Below are 15,860 nucleotides of genomic sequence, written 5' to 3' on the forward strand. Positions count from 1 at the left end.
GATGGTTGCCGACATGAGCGAATGCATGCAACTGCGGAGTTTTCACAGTGGCCTTTGTCCCTGATACACGTCTCACCTGGCAAATCGATCGTTCAAATAACCACATAACCGTCTAAGTATTGCCTTGTGGGTTCTCGATGCTTTACGTCCTCCATGAGGGAGCCACAGCGTTACAGATGGCCAAGTCAATTCATGAGGAGGAAGAACATGCCGTGTAACATATTCGCCAGCACTCAGTGGCCATCCAGAGTTCTGCACGCAACTCGGCTGAATGAACTAGAAAATGGGACAAAGCATATGGCACAGCTTCAAGACCTTGCTACATAGGTGGCGCCCGGCAATCTCCATCTGGCGAATGTCAGGAGCCTCGCACCTCCAGAGGTAAAGTTACACTTCAAACGTTTGTACAACACAGGCGGGATGGTCTGCCGAGCACTGGCTGAGAGTGTTGCAGTCGAGACTTCGTTTTGACTTGACCGCAATGCGAGAATGGGCGGGGCCAGATTGAAATAATCCTCTCCCTTTAGCATTAATATATATATATATCCGTTCTGACGGCTAGAAAGCAATATGAACAAGTCAGTTACAGTGGAAACAGTGAGCCAGCATGATTTGCAACTCTCTCTTTATCATTACAGGCCTGCTGGCAATAGTCTCTGGCCTCCCCATGGCGACTTCGTTGATAGCTCGTGCAGACTCTAGCAAGTATGTGTTTGCTCACTTCATGGTTAGTGTGATGAGACCTTCCCCATGGATTTTTCGTGACGTAGCACAGGTTGGCATCGTTGAGAAGTATCAGTTATCAGACTGGATCGCCGACATGACCACAGCGCAAGCAATTGGCATTGATGCATTTGCCCTTAACTGCGCCAGCATAGACAAATACACACCCGCTCAGCTAGCACTAGCGTACCAGGCGGCTCAGCAGGTCAACTTTAAAGTCTTTATCTCCTTCGACTTTGCCTATTGGAGTAACGGAGACACAGAGAAAATCACGGCGTATATGAGACAATATGCAAGTCATCCCGCACAGATGCAGTATAGTGGGGCTGCCATTGTCAGTACATTTGTTGGAGACAGTTTCAACTGGGGTCCTGTAAAGCAAGGGACCTCCCACCCCATATGGGCCCTGCCTAACCTCCAGGATCCGGCGGCGGCGTCGAGTGGTGCTACGCGGTCCACCGATGGTGCCTTCTCCTGGTATGCATGGCCTACTGATGGGGGAAACAGCATCATACCCGGACCAATGACCACTATCTGGGATGAGAGGTTTGTTAAAGCTCTGGCTGGACAAACATATATGGCTCGTTTGTTTCCCACCCGTCTCTACACCTACAGATTTAACATTGCCTAGCGGTATCGCCGTGGTTCGCAACGCACTTCAACACCAAAAATTGGGTATTCGTCTGTGAGAATCTTCCGACCCTTCGTTGGGAACAGATGCTCCAGCTTCAGCCAAACCTGATCGAGATTATCTCATGGAATGGTGGCTCGCCCTTCCAGAGACACATCTCCACAGCTAACGTATATCAGATTATGGCGAATCGCACTACATCGGACCTTACTCTGCCAATCATAGTGATGACGGCTCTTCACAGTGGGCAGCAGGAATGCCCCATGATGCCTGGCGAAACCTGTATAAGCCTTACATAACAGCTTACAAGTCTGGTGCGATTGCTCCTATCATAGAGAAGGACGAACTTGTATATTGGTACCGTCCCACGCCGAAGAACATCGCTTGCACCGGTGATCCCCTGCCTCAACCAAACGGTGTCAGCATGCTGCACGACAGTGTCTTCATCGCTACCATGTTGACAAAACCAGCCACGTTGATCGTTACGAGTGGTTCCAATCAACCAGTCTCCATTGAAGTACCGGCGGGGATTGTCACATCGAATATTAGTATGGGCGTAGGTGTTCAGAAATTCTCCGTGACACGCGAAGGGAAGGCTATCATGAGTGGCACGGGTGGGTTGGACATCAAGGACAATTGTAAGCATTGGAATTATAACGTTTATACTGGTTCGGTAGCAAGAGAGGGTTAGACCGCGGTGGATATTCACGGTCCAGTTGGCACCGAGAGAACACAGTCATTGAGGACAATGTATTCTGAGTCAGAGGAAAAATTGTTTGTGGAGTCGGATTCAGGTTGTCCAGGCACGTATCCAGATAAACACACCCCAAACCAGACCAAAAGGTCGCATCAATCTGAATCTACGATTCAAATAATTTTCTGGCCAAATGGGCCGACGGGTGGACATGGCGACAAAGCAGCCTGCCCAACGGTTGCCAAAAGGTGGGGCGCCTGCACATCCCGGAAGGTAAATGGTCTCTAGGCAGTCAATCTGAGAAGCAGATAAAGTAGTCCCGTCCATATTGCGTATTCCACAAATTCTGGTGTTTCCAAAGATGGATGTTGCTGGGAAGACTTCTATCACGTGATACGTTGAGCAGCCAGCCCCCGAGACAGCAGAGTTGGCCCTCCCTTCGATCAACTCAAGTGCATATTAGTTTCTTTCCTATTTCCACCCGTCCTTTGTTTGCCTGGCTGGGATTTCTCTCGATTCTTGGCAACATGAATGGTGATCCATTATTAATCCAACCCGAGGGAGCTGTTTCTTTCATCGCGCTGGGATCGGCTGGGGTGGTCTTCCAGGACAGCAACGGACAAGTCATTAAAACCACCCTCAAGCACGATACCACAGGGTGCGAGAAGCACGTCATTGAGCATGTGCAACATATAGAGTCTATCTCGGAATTATGCATCGATCGAGAAAAACTTATCTATTGAACCATACCCAAGAATCCTCATATACTCGAATGTCTTGATATCGGAGAACAAAGCCTCCGCTTTCCATTTATCGACTTAGAAACCTCTGTGACCACCTGCAGGACAGGGGACTTGACAATCATATTCGAGACCGATGGATTGGAAATGCTATCGACGCCATCAACTGGATACATACCTATGGTGTGATCCATGCTGATATCGTCCTGGCTTCGTCGTGGAAATTGATGCGAGGACAGCTTCGTTACATCACACCAGGATAGCTTTAGATCCCTTCTAAATTCCAGTAAAAGGTCCTTCTCTTGTGGTAACCACCACAACCGTCTCCTGGACTTGTTAAGATGCACGTCATTGGAATGTGAGATTCTGCAGGGTCTGAAGGCTAAGCGCAGCAGACTTGCTCCCTCGCTTGCGCATCGACTTTGGGTATTTCCAATGGATCACCGGCAACCATTTCAGACTTAGAAGTGCAGTGTGGCAGTGCTCTTTCAAAAAACTAGGAGAGAAACTCCAGGGGTTCATTGGTTGGCAGTACTACAAACTCAGAACAAATGGTAGTGCGGCAGGTTTCGGTTGAAGTTGTTGCATTGCATCGTTATCGTTTAGAAGATTCTGTATTTGGCGTGCCAGATAGTCGCTTGCTCCATGCTGGCTGGTTTGTATCGTCGGTGGGGCACTTTTGCTGTGGGCCTCCAGTAGGAGACTGGCTTGGTTCTGCATTGTTATCCATGCGTGGATGGTTGTGAAGCGGGCTATGAGACAGAGAACTTCATGAGGTTCGGGATAAGCATTGGAGTGTGGGTACCGGGCAGTAGAGAAGGGGCCGGGGGTCAGAATACGAACAAATCGTCTCCGAGATAACGACATCGCCCACATGAATATGTTTGGTTCTCGTCTTCCATCTACCAGGGCCCATTGTTGGCGAGGATCACTGGGTCGATCAGAATGCCATTGGGTTCATGTGTTGGTTGAATGAGCTCTTGCCAGCTCTGGTCCGATCTGGATACACTGGGTGTGAGTATATATCTTTTAATATACTCTGAAACAGGGGGTGCCTCAATCGGAGCGTCAAGGTATCGTGTACATCCCGCGATGTGACTAGATCCAGATTTGAGGATGGGCTATTTTTGTTTCTCGCAGTTTGAATAATGTCGACCCTTCTTTCTCGCGAGAATGCAGGAGTTGAGGAATGTCCTGGATCCTCATCTGTTCATCAGCAGCTGAGTGAACCTGTCCATTCACAAGTCCTCATGCGAAAGGTGGGAACAGCCATGGTTCGGTGTCGCCGAGATGTGTCTCACAATATCGCATGAACGCGGTTCAAGGAACATACATATCGACTATACAAAGCAGATAATTGTGACGGTAGCTGGCGATCATGGGACGTATCGGGCGAAAAGCCGCATATATTGGCCATCCATCAGGGCATGGTTGATCTTCAAATCACACATCACGCTTCCCCACTTAATGTGCCCAGCGTCAGTGCCCAGCGTGAGTGCCCAGGGAAGCAATGTGGGGAATTCGGTGAAGCTATCGGCCTCTCTTTGTGTGACCTGAATGCATTCTAAAGTATTTTGTGGTAAGTGTCGAATGGGAAGTGGTACACTCTTGAACTGAACTTGATTGTAGCAGCCATCTCGATGTCGACGGCCAGCTGCTACCACACATCTTCCAACCGAATTAGGTTGGCTGTGTAGTTAGCTCTGGACCTGATCTCCCATGCTATCGAGGAGCAGTCTGGCAGACTCCCGAGGGTCCCGACCTTGGCTGAGCAACATGCCCGGCGGGATGAAGAACATCAGGCATATATCCTCCATCTCATTCTGATATTGAAGCCGGCGTTGGACTAAACTGGCATCCACCAGAGTCATTAACGCAGACGAGTCCATAGACAGCCGAGGAAAATCCCCAGCGGTCCAGTGAACACCAGTGGTGACTTTTGGAGACGAACCCACTCGAAACGGTATGAGGCAATATTGCCGAGCTCCACCTTGCTGGCCGGATTGGTTCCGAGGGGTCTTGATCTCGGGAAGGAGACTCGGGAAGGAGACTCGGGACGAGGCAAGGATCACCCACCACGAATACCGCAACCAGCAACCAACAATCCAGAGCTAAGCCTTCTTGGCGTCAAGGGCCTAGTCAGTGGGGTAACTTCCACAGTGAGCACCCCGTGGGACTGAATCGTTGTTCTCGGGGAAGTTTCCGACCCTGGAACCAGCTCAGCATCTGAAATCTTTGAACCCAATAGCCGCCATTTTTTATGACATACCCCAGAGACCTGCGCAGGCTTACTTGGGGGTGGGATGTGGGGTTTGAAGGCCCCTACCTTTTCCAGATAGTTTCAAAGAACTGTTGGGATCAAGTTTTTTAAGCAATCAAATACCCTCGCTCGACTCTAGTATGTAACCAAGCGCCAAACAGGTCTTGAGTAGGTTACCCAGGATCCGTTCCTGGAACTTTCAAGTGGAGTTGGAAAATTAGCAGCATCCACATATGATATGGAAGGTATTCGCTTAGCCTGCGAGACTGGGGATATGATGTAACTTGATCGAATCCCACATAAGGAGGTGTTTTCGGGGGAAAAGCTTTCATGCGCTGCGTGGCTATATAGCGGGCGCCCTTTCCCTCCAGAATGCGTAATCCATCTGTCGACGAGCATTCGAAGCACAGTCGTCTGAGTGCGCTATGAATCTGTGGCTTCTTACCCTCTGGATCGCCTTGGTCACCGCCTGGGTCGACAACCAAGGCACAACATGCGTTTTGTACCCCGAATCTCTTGCTCATCCTGGACAGGTGGTGGATGATTCCCCATCTATTCAACAGGCCTTTGATCTGTGTGGCACCAATGGGACAGTCATTTTTTCCGAGAATGTTTTCCATGTCAACACGGTCCTCAACACGACCAATCTGCTGAATTGTGATGTTCGTCTGCGTGGCGAGCTACGCTTCTCTACCAACATTCCCTACTGGAGAACTCATTCGATCAGTGTTGTTCTACAGGATCAAGTCACTGCATGGCTCTTCGGTGGACACAATGTGAGCTTATATGGCGAGGGTGGCTTCTACAATGGCCAGGGTCAAGCTTGGTACAATGCGAACCGGAATGAATCGAACCAGGCGGGGCGGCCGATGAGTATGACGATCTACAACTCGACCAACCTGCTGGTCGATGGACTGCGCGTGATTCAACCACAGTTCTGGGCCACATTTGTGTGGGCTAGCAAGAATGTGTCCTTCACGAACTTGTTTGTGAACGCTACCAGCGACAGCGAATGGGGCACAATGAACACCGATGGTTTCGATTCCTGGCAGAGTGACAACCTGCTGGTGGAGAATGCCACCATTATCACTGGCGACGATTGTATCGCAGCCAAAGGAAACACCACCAACCTACTCGCCAAGAATATTTATTGCGAAGGTGGCACCGGAATTACGATTGGGTCTATCGGTCAATACCCCGACATGCCCGACTATAATCTCAACACCACCTTCGAGAACGTGACAATCAAGAATGCGATGGATGGCGCCTACATCAAGACCTGGCAAGGCACACGCATCTTCACTCCCAGCAACGGCGACTGGGGTGGCGGTGGAACTGGGCTGGTCAAAAATGTCACTTTCCGCAACTTTGAAATGGACAATGTCGGACTTCCGATCCAGGTCTCCCAGTGCGTGTACTCCGCGGGATCCAACAAGAGCTGCAATACCTCGACGTTGCAGATTGAAGATGTGAAATGGGAAAATATCCATGGCACATCCCGTTTCAACATCGCTTCGTCGATCTACTGTTCGGATGAGCGCCCATGTCCCAACATGACTTTCGAGAATGTGAACATCACAAGCCTGAATGCCACCCGGGGTCAGGCTTATTATGACACAGATATTCAGTACGAGCTATTTCAGTGCACGAATGTCGTTGGTCAGAACAGCTCCGGGATTCCTTGCAACCAAGCCGCTCCCAGCAACTTCAGCCAGTGGATCTATGGAAATGTTGATAGCTCGGGGCTGGCGACCGCTCTTTCAGGCCATGCAGGGAATTAATGCATTTCAATGTTTTCCATCACCTGTACCTTATACTGCGAGATAGTCGTCTCGACCGACCACACGATTAAGTTCAAGATGATACATGAACGACAATGAACTTTGGCCGCTCGACGATGCGGTAAAACTAGTTGAGGTATTACAAATACGAGAGGCGAAAGAAAAAAGGAGAATAACGTAAATGAAGCTGCTTATACTATGACTCCTTTTTTCGTGAGCTTGTCTTGCGATAATGTCACCTGAAATTACTTACTACATGGTCGAGAGCATATATGGCCGAAGCAGATATACTTACAATAAGTTGACCCATCATGAATTTTGATTATTGTTCTGATCTGCAAATTGAGAATCGCCATAGCTCTATTTACAAGATGCAGAAAGCTTTTGTTCATATCGCAGACCTGGTTCTGTGCAGTATCTAATTGCATGTCAGACAGGCAAATTCTCTTCACGGTTGCTTTGTCACGAGGGCAGGTATTTATCATGTACGTCGTCGCTCTGGGGCTGAGTTACAACAAATTTACAATGACAGGTAAATATTCAAGTGCGCCATACGGGCTTTTTCGGTCGGAACGACTATCGGGATGCTTCTTCAAGCCCTCGGAATTGCTGGAAACGTGGCCGGTGTTCGAATCGACCAATGTAGAATAAATACAACGACACCTGTCAATGTCATTTCTCTCTATTGTGGATGAGATTGTTGTCACACAGCCACCCAGTCTCCCACACGTTGTCGAACACGTTACTTTGGCAATTCACCCTTAGAATATATAAATATCCATCATGAGCGGTCAAACATTATCGGCAAGACGCGCAATTCTTCAACAAGCCATGACATTCAAGGGCTTTTCAACCAACAAAGGTCTAATTTTCGATCTGTAGGTGCAGTAATCCAGACCCTAACATTACTATTGCAAGTAGCATTCCAGCGTACACCTGAGTAGGAACTCACACCCCCTGCAGATAATGAACCTATGTTTCCAGGATGTGTACAAGAATCAGCTGCCCTATAAGAGCAAGTCCGGCTTCAATCAGAGCCACTGCGGCTTCCTCAGCATGGTCTCCAAGCCTGTTCTAAAGAGTCCAGGGGATACCGGGTGGGAAGGAAGCCAGAAACGTTTCATACAGCGCCATGGCTGGAAGGACCACTCGAATGCCAGTGTGTTTCCCAAACAGACAATCAACCGCTACAGGGAAAACGTAACCCCCCTTCCCTGCCCACCCGTTCTACATCTCTCTCATACGACTGTGCGCCAACAACCATTAGTTTGGGGTGGAAGGCAACCCGTAGTTGCCAGCAATCGCATGAAACTCAACAAATATCATAGAAAATGATGCGCTGGGTTGAAGAATATCCGCACGATAAACAACGTCTTCACGTACCTGAACGATGCCGAGGTTGAGAAGATCTGCGTCAAAGTATCCCATGACAATTGCTTTGAACTTGGTCTGGCAGACCAGGTGTGGATTAGTAAAGGGAGCATGTCCACTGTGATTTACAAATACCGCGCTAAATGGATTCGGGGCCATATGGACCGCATGGTCAGCGAAGGTGAAAAATGGGCCAGGCTGGACATTGTGGAGATGAGGCACTATTGGGGGACGAGCACGTACAAGAATGTCGAACTCGTGCTCAAGAAACTGAACGAGCTGGGGGGAAACGGTCAGAAATAGAAATTGTGAGGACGGGGCAACATTAGGGTGACGGGGTGTATATAGATCCAATATAGGCCGAGTGTGGCCTATCTCTGCATCACAACGTTGTTGGGAATTGTTGTATTATCTCAGTGCAAATTCTTCATGGGCATCGATCTCCATTCCACCGAGTTAAGAATAGGATTCTCCTCGCGCGAAGGTCCCTGATTGCCCTGTGTCTGTTTGTCACGCTGTCCGTTTCACTCGACATCTCTTCGCATTGCAAACAAACACTCTGGGACTCTGCATCTACCATGAATCTCAATTTACATATGGAATCATTCGGTCCCGGCGCTGATTCCTGTATCCAAACACACCCGCCCTTTCAGCCACGTCCAAGTCGGGGTCAGTGCGGAAACGTACGACCAAGCCAGCCTCGCCTTTTATGAGGCCGATCTCTACGAAGGCCCGCAGATTCGCGAGACTATAACAACATACGAATCTTTCACCTTCAGTGTCCGAGACGCGATTCCACCTGGGGCTACTTCGTCTTCAACGTCGTGGAGGTCTGCTTTGGTGAGGATGCCAGTAATCCGGGTGACAACGATTATGACGACGACGGCAACGAGGAAGATGAATCAAGTTACTGCGAGGTGGGATACTGCCGGATCCCATCGCTGGGCAGGCTTTGTATGATTCTAACGATGGACTCGAATACCAGGGCCATGGAGGATTTGCATCCGATGGATGACAACTTCCCCCAGCTTCGACAACATCTAGAGGACTTTCCATTTACCGCCAGAGTAGTTTAATAGGAGTACTGGCCCAATAGATGGAAAATATGTGTTTGGAAGCTGTTACGTTGTTTGAGGGGTCAGGACCAAACCCTACCTGGCATTGGCTCCGATACAGGAACAGAAACACAGAGCGGTCCATAATATCTGGAACATGACCAACCCGCGCGTTCGTCCTAGTAGAAGTAGCGGTCAGAATGGGAGGAGCATCTTCTGCCAAGTGGCCACAACTTGTCCTTCTTCCAGATTGTTGACACAGCCAGAGATGTAAGGGGCGTAGTTCGCTTTGGGATCCACTCCGGGATGGGGCTCTCTTCCCGGCTCTTCCGGCTCTTCCGGCATAGGAGATTCGATGATGAAGGGGCCGAGGCTCCACGTCCAAGAGGGGGCAAACATTCAATGCTTGTTCGTATGCCAAGGCATAGTAGTAATGGTCCGATCCAGCTTCATTGGAGTCTCTTCTTGATAACAATACTCTTCTGAGATGAGTACCTCCAGAGTATACCCGCATTTCAATGATGTAGTACTTTGGAGAGTGATAGTATAAAATACAGTACGTACTCTGTTCCCTCCATCTGTGATATGGGATTTCTTCTTACCGGGTCTTCACTGCCGGGGGTATTTTGTACTAGACCAGGAGAGTATTAGCCTAGCATCTCAGTTCTTCACACTTTCTGGTCAACATCTTGTATACGGATGTGGTAATTGAGATGCTCGGGCTAGCAGGTTAACTAGATCTGGTACTGTCCACTACTATCATTGGGTCCCACTTAGTTGTGGAGGTCAGCTTTCCTCTTCTACAGTCTCCACTTGAATTTATGACTTCGACATTGGTCAATCTTATCGTGGGGGCCATATCTTAGGAAAAGGTACGTCGAGCTGCATATACGCCGTACAACATGATGATGCATCCCATATTATCAGGTCGGCGACAGGAAAAGGGGTCCCAGAAGGGTATAAAATGCAGCGTCCTGACCTGAGGATGCGAGTTATCCAGCTTCTCCAAGACCACTTGTTCTCTATCCCGACTGTTCACTATGCGCTTTACTTCTGCTTTCCTGGTACTCGCAGCCGCCATCGGCGCCGCCGCAGAAGGTGCTATTGGCATTACGGTGTGCGATGGTGCCAACTATGCTGGGGACTGCATTGACATTCAAGTCTACCTTCAGCACCAATGCTGTTTGTGGCCTCCCTCCACAAACCTGCCATTGTTATCGCTAATTCACTGATCACCTATAGACAATTTGAACGGCACTCCCGTCTCAGGCAACGTCCGGTCGGTTAAAATCCCTAACGGGTACCGCTGCCGCTTCTGGACGTATGTATTCTCCGCTAGTGTCTGAGTAGGAAGATCCTAGCTGACTTGTACTTTCTTTCAACAGGTCAACCGTATGCAATGGCGGCGGTACAGGCGATATCCAGTACCCAGGTCAGGGTTCAACTAGTCCGCCGAGCGTAAATTCTGTCAAGTGCTACGCGGACTAGAGGTGATCTATATAGAAATTCTATCAATCTAGCTATACTCCAGCGATTAGATATAACGAACTCTATTAATATAACCTAACCTGTCCATACACCAGTCTAGTTGTACTATACATCGCTAGATTAACAAAATAGACAAGACCCTTCAATGGACTATTTGGTTTCTCACATAGCAGCTCAAAGTTACAGTAATACTCTGCGCCACAATTTTGATGTACAGTGATCTGCGAAATCAGCCTGCCCTCCTAGAACCCATGTCACTATGTGTCGCTTTTTAAATGTATTCTCTCTAAGGTTTATATAAGGTTGGTAGTAGGGTGAAATGTTACATGCATCGTAATGATATACACAACGACAAAGAGCTTGTGAAATGCCATAAAGCATTCTTCAGGTGCTAGGTGTCACATAATCGGCTATCTTCTCCTTGCAGCATGCTCCATCTCGCTGAGAGTTTTATATTCACCGACCACCCCGATTGAATCCTTCTAAGTCCTGCGGTAGAGCGCAGGCAGAATGGAGGTCTTCCAGAGACCAGGTTTCTTGTGTTTGTTGACTACAATCGTTGAGCTCAGAAGAATGACTCCAAGCAGAAGTTCCATAACGGGAAGCGTCAACCAGGGCCAATTGACCATAACGTAGGACTCTTCGTCAGAAACGAATCGAATGGCCACTTTTATCGGAGTTATCCCGCGCAAGTTTCGACAGCGAAGTAGCTAAGCTCTGGGTTGTTTAGCTGTGAGGAATTATAACTTATGGCTTTATTTGTGCAAGCCTGTCAGAGTGCCTGGTTAGGTCCCAACTAGAGTACCCCAGAAGTTGCCATTTATCAATGCCAAATGAGGAAGAATCCCCAACGCAAAATGCTATGTCAGCAGCCTTGACGTATTGTCTGCCATTGGTTTTAAAGTAGTCTCCAGAGCCACCATATGGTGACATGATCACATGTTTCCAACATAATCCTGTCTCGTATCCTTCTCGACCGCTCATGTAGTCATCGAACTGTTCAACATGGGATGAGCCAAAATCTTCCGCGGAGACTTTGGACGACAATATCCCACTGGAGACAGAAAGGTTCTATGTTCTCGCGCAAGGGTACACTGTACATTACGTGACCTCTTGGATCATCAGCGGCTTTTTGGATGCTGAAGGCCATCCAGGCTGATGTTGTGTCCTCATATTCTTGTATTAGCCATAGTCTTCGGATTGCGCCAAGTGACCGTGTGCCACCATATAAAATGGATTCTCAACCCCCAAATATGTTTCTTGGTAAGGGAGATGTTGAAACCCGTTACCCGATTCCCTTTATAGGTGAACCGAATACTAGAACCTTCAGCCCAGTGAAGTGTGTCGACATGCCAAATAAAATCCTATGGATTTCCCCATTGTATGCACCGGGATCGTTCGCATACATTGCGTGAATCTCTTCCGCTGCCCACGAGCCCTGTGGTAGAGAGACATTGTATGAAAGAGTCTGGTCCCTGGTCAGATTGGTGTTCAAAGAGGCCATGTCGCAGCCCACCAGAGTAGCGTCAGAAGTGCCATCTTCACATTTACTACACCATTAAATGATTGGAGGAGTGGCCACGAACAATTCCCTGATGAACAGACCGGGTGAATGGCAAAGTCATTTGACCAGAGAGCAGCATTTGAGGCGTATGTAAAAACCTGATTACCTTCTCCGACGAAATATGAATGTCTGACGCTTGCACCGGGCGAAAGTCCCATCATCCCGTGAAGAGGATACTCTATGATCTGCTGCACAAAGGGATCAAATGCCTGAGGCAAGATCGTGATGAAAACCCCGACCGTCGCCAGGGTGCTACACTTGTTTCGAAAGAAAATGGAAACGGAGCCCAATGGTCCTCGATTAGCATTGTCGTAGGCCTGGAGGTAGATGATAGGCCTCAGAGTTCGAAAAACAAGCCACTTTAGTTGAACGATACATTCCCCGGCGAGTAAGGCCTACTAGGTCCCGTCGGAGGAATAGAAATAACACAGTTGACCGTAACCCCATATAGAAGATCTGGCACTGTCTGGTTTGCGTAGACGCGCAGAACACAAATCATTGTGGCGAAGCAAACGATCGAGAAGCAAAGACTAACTTATCGCGTAGAATCACTAATCAAGAGCTACCCGACTCCGACCCGTTAGTGAGTTATTGGCTAGCTCACTGCCATTTTTCTCCTGTTGGCTGCTGGCTTGCTGGAAGCAGGGTGCGTATTTGGTCGACCGACGTCGTGTTTTTCTTAGGCGGAAGTAAAAGAGAATGGCAAGGATTACACAATTCTAGATTGACGCATCACTTGTATGAGGAGATCGATAATCCCAGTAGCGCTTGTTCCCAGGTAGGTCTTATCATCTGTGCTGCTACATCATGCATCAGTAAAATGGTTTCCGTTATTTCTTATTTGATCTGGGGCAGTAGAAATGGAACGCACCAACTTCCTTCTTGCTCTCCGCAATGTGACTCTTTTGCTGCGCCTGCGATACCGAAGGATACCGATTGAGAGACGTTGTACCTGCGAAAGTATAGCACAGGAGCTCGTTGGTGGTCGACGGACCGCAGTCATTACTAGATTCCACGGGCGGCGCGAGAAAAGTGCCCAGCGAGTGAGTTCTCGTTCGCATCTGGAAGAATCTTGCTGCGCGCTTGAAACTCATCTGAGGTAGACGCGATGAACTTTGGCAAGCCGTAGATGTTTTGACACATAGTTTTTCTCAAGTTGAAATGCGCCGGCTTCACTTTGTCACTCAACAATGAAAGATACATATAGATATATCAAGATATTGGTAAGGTGTTCCGGCCGCTAAGCGGTCCCATACCACTTGGTGGTTCAGGCTTAGATAGCTTAGAAAGTCACCATCAATTCAAGGGTTTATGACCAAGGAGCCACTATTACCTTGGCCAAAGAAGATATAAACCCAACGCTACATACTACTTCCGAGGACACCGCCCACCTCTCGCTTGAGCATAGCAGCCATCCTGGGGCAGTAACTTCGGATCGAACCCATGCAAAGTGCCCGTCCAACAATTCAAGAAATTGAGCCCTCCCGGAGGGATCGGCGTTACCGTCGCATGTTCGGTCATCTCCACAAGTGGCCATGTCGGCGAAAGCCCCAGCGCGTACGGTCGGGTTAGGCGAAATTCCTCAAGCGGCAGCGGACGGTAGATGCGACGGCGGGACTCGGCCAACTTCATGTAATCGGCCAGCCCCCGGGGTGTATTGATATGGTACTCAACCTTGTTTGAATAGGATTTGAATCGGGACTTGACCGTGTCCGGTGACGGTGACGAGCGTTCGTCGTATACAGCAAGGAATTGGAATTCGGGTGAATCGGTCTCAGGTGAGTGGCAGGAGGCGCGAATGTTCGCCACAAAGGCTGCTTCCATGTCGTATTTCCCGTTGACCAGTTTTTGGTGCGAGGGAGATACTACATGAACACACCATGACGCCAGCTATAGACAGGGTTATAGAAGCCCAGGAGAAGAATAGATCAGAGGAGCCTTTGGCTGACTAGAGTGTTGGGTAGATTCATAACACCCGTTGCATCTTCGACAGAGGTCTGCCAGGTGGTAAAGTAGATATCTTTGGCCTCGTTATCCTGGACTAGCAGGAAATTTCGGACGTCGTACGAATTTGTCTGCTTGCCGCGCCCCAGAGTACCCTCGTGAAGTTTCACCAATGGCACGCTGCTTGGTGCTGGAGCTTCGGAAGGCCATTCCTGCAACAGACTCAGGCGCCAGTTCTTAATGGCGCTTTGATAGTCGTCATACCTTAACTCGGGCGAGAAGTCGGCTAGGGGACGCTGGCTTGCGTCTGTCAGTAGGGAGTAATTGGCAAATTATAGGAAAACCGGAGAAACATACGTTGAAATCTGAGAATGTGTCCTGGAGCAAGAGCTCAGAGTTCATAAATAGATCAAGGGGGGGCTCGTAAAGGCAAGCTCCCTGCTGGTTAGACTTTGTTATCTTCTGTGGTGGCAAAGGCAACCACTTTAGAACGGTCGCGATATTAATGGTGGTCGTGAGGAGCAAATGAGCCATCCAGCGATGAACATTGGCTGGCTCCGGCTTATACTGTCCATCAGTCTTTTTGAAGTCATTCTCACAGCGCTGCTGAAACCAGCTGTAGATCAAACCCGTTATAATGTCTTGCTCGAGCTGCTCGGCACTCCCTAGTCCACCTAGGGGATTCCATTGCGCGGGGGTGAGATAGTCGAGTTCTGTGAAAAGCTTCAGCTGCTCATCACTCAGGCATTGCGTTATGTCGGTCCCGCGTGACTTCCAGTGGTACCAAGGCCTACACAACCTCATCAGTTACCGCTAAGAAACTGTTACCCAGGAATATGACAGTCACCTATGAATCTCTTTCATAATGCATGCTCCATTAACATGACCATGGAAGGGACCAAGATACGACATGTCGTAATCTGATTCATCTGTGAACGCATTGAACGAGTTTGCTTGATACGTCCATTTTCTGTTCTTTGGATTACCGTTAATATCTTCAACCTATGACCGTGGTTAAGCGCTGATCCTCAGAACGGGGGGTAATGCCTCCCCTACAGCGTAGTAATAAAAGGCCTTTCCATTCCACGAGGCAATTTGCAGGAAGCGATCCGGACTGTGCACCTCGTCTGACCCCACTATGAAGATTACATCATTTGTTTGGGTCTTGAAGTCCACTACTCCGAATATACGGCAGTGGGGATTGAACCAGCAATTGCCTTTATTGTAACTTCGATCGGTCAACATGAGCACCATCTGCAATCATGAACATGCTCAGATTGCATTTGGCAGGGGTATTACACAACTCTAGAAATAGTGAATATAGAGTGGGCAAATCATCTCCGTAAGATGGCGGCAGAGCTAAAACACACTGAAGTAGTAGGAAAGTACCCCATCAAGTGTATTGAGCGTCCAATGTGAGTCCTGCTGCAGGAATTGTCCAAATCTGTCTTTCAGCATCTGCTGCTGCTGCTGGATCGTTATCAAGGTATCTGTGTCTGGGTTAGAGACTCGAGTGAACTGGCGATGCCTGATTTCTGGTGTGGCCATTTCCAGAGACGGACTGAGAGGAGGGAGGATGTCTGACGAATGCTCTGTGGTTACATTTGAA

General features: G+C 48.8%; 4 protein-coding genes across 4 annotated transcripts; 3 read left to right on the forward strand and 1 right to left on the reverse strand.

Moving 5' to 3' along the window:
* Positions 1-607: 607 nt before the first annotated feature.
* On the forward strand, positions 608-2,045 carry BDV37DRAFT_275229 (glycoside hydrolase family 71 protein; the record flags this gene model as incomplete). Its single annotated transcript, XM_032085363.1, has 4 exons — positions 608-727; positions 776-1,307; positions 1,355-1,486; positions 1,534-2,045. 4 exons carry the CDS (start codon positions 608-610, stop codon positions 2,043-2,045), a joined length of 1,296 nt encoding a protein of 431 aa, XP_031936842.1.
* A 3,428-nt stretch (positions 2,046-5,473) lies between these two features.
* BDV37DRAFT_297726 (pectin lyase fold/virulence factor) lies at positions 5,474-7,039 on the forward strand (the record flags this gene model as incomplete). The annotated part of the gene is made up of 1 exon (XM_032090396.1): positions 5,474-7,039. The coding sequence occupies one exon, from the start codon at positions 5,474-5,476 to the stop codon at positions 6,827-6,829; it is 1,356 nt and encodes a 451-aa protein (XP_031936843.1). The 3' UTR covers positions 6,830-7,039.
* Positions 7,040-10,295: 3,256 nt separating this feature from the next.
* Positions 10,296-10,743, forward strand: BDV37DRAFT_287547 (uncharacterized protein; the record flags this gene model as incomplete). Its single annotated transcript, XM_032088128.1, has 3 exons — positions 10,296-10,437; positions 10,498-10,576; positions 10,641-10,743. The coding sequence occupies 3 exons, from the start codon at positions 10,296-10,298 to the stop codon at positions 10,741-10,743; spliced, it is 324 nt and encodes a 107-aa protein (XP_031936844.1).
* A 2,932-nt stretch (positions 10,744-13,675) lies between these two features.
* Positions 13,676-15,799, reverse strand: BDV37DRAFT_275231 (uncharacterized protein; the record flags this gene model as incomplete). Its single annotated transcript, XM_032085365.1, has 7 exons — positions 13,676-14,197; positions 14,257-14,547; positions 14,609-15,041; positions 15,099-15,253; positions 15,308-15,468; positions 15,503-15,556; positions 15,622-15,799. 7 exons carry the CDS (start codon positions 15,797-15,799, stop codon positions 13,676-13,678), a joined length of 1,794 nt encoding a protein of 597 aa, XP_031936845.1.
* Between the last annotated feature and the right edge of the window lie 61 nt (positions 15,800-15,860).

This window comes from Aspergillus pseudonomiae (assembly GCF_009193645.1).
Source record: "Aspergillus pseudonomiae strain CBS 119388 unplaced genomic scaffold BDV37scaffold_95, whole genome shotgun sequence".
NCBI lineage: Eukaryota > Fungi > Ascomycota > Eurotiomycetes > Eurotiales > Aspergillaceae > Aspergillus > Aspergillus pseudonomiae.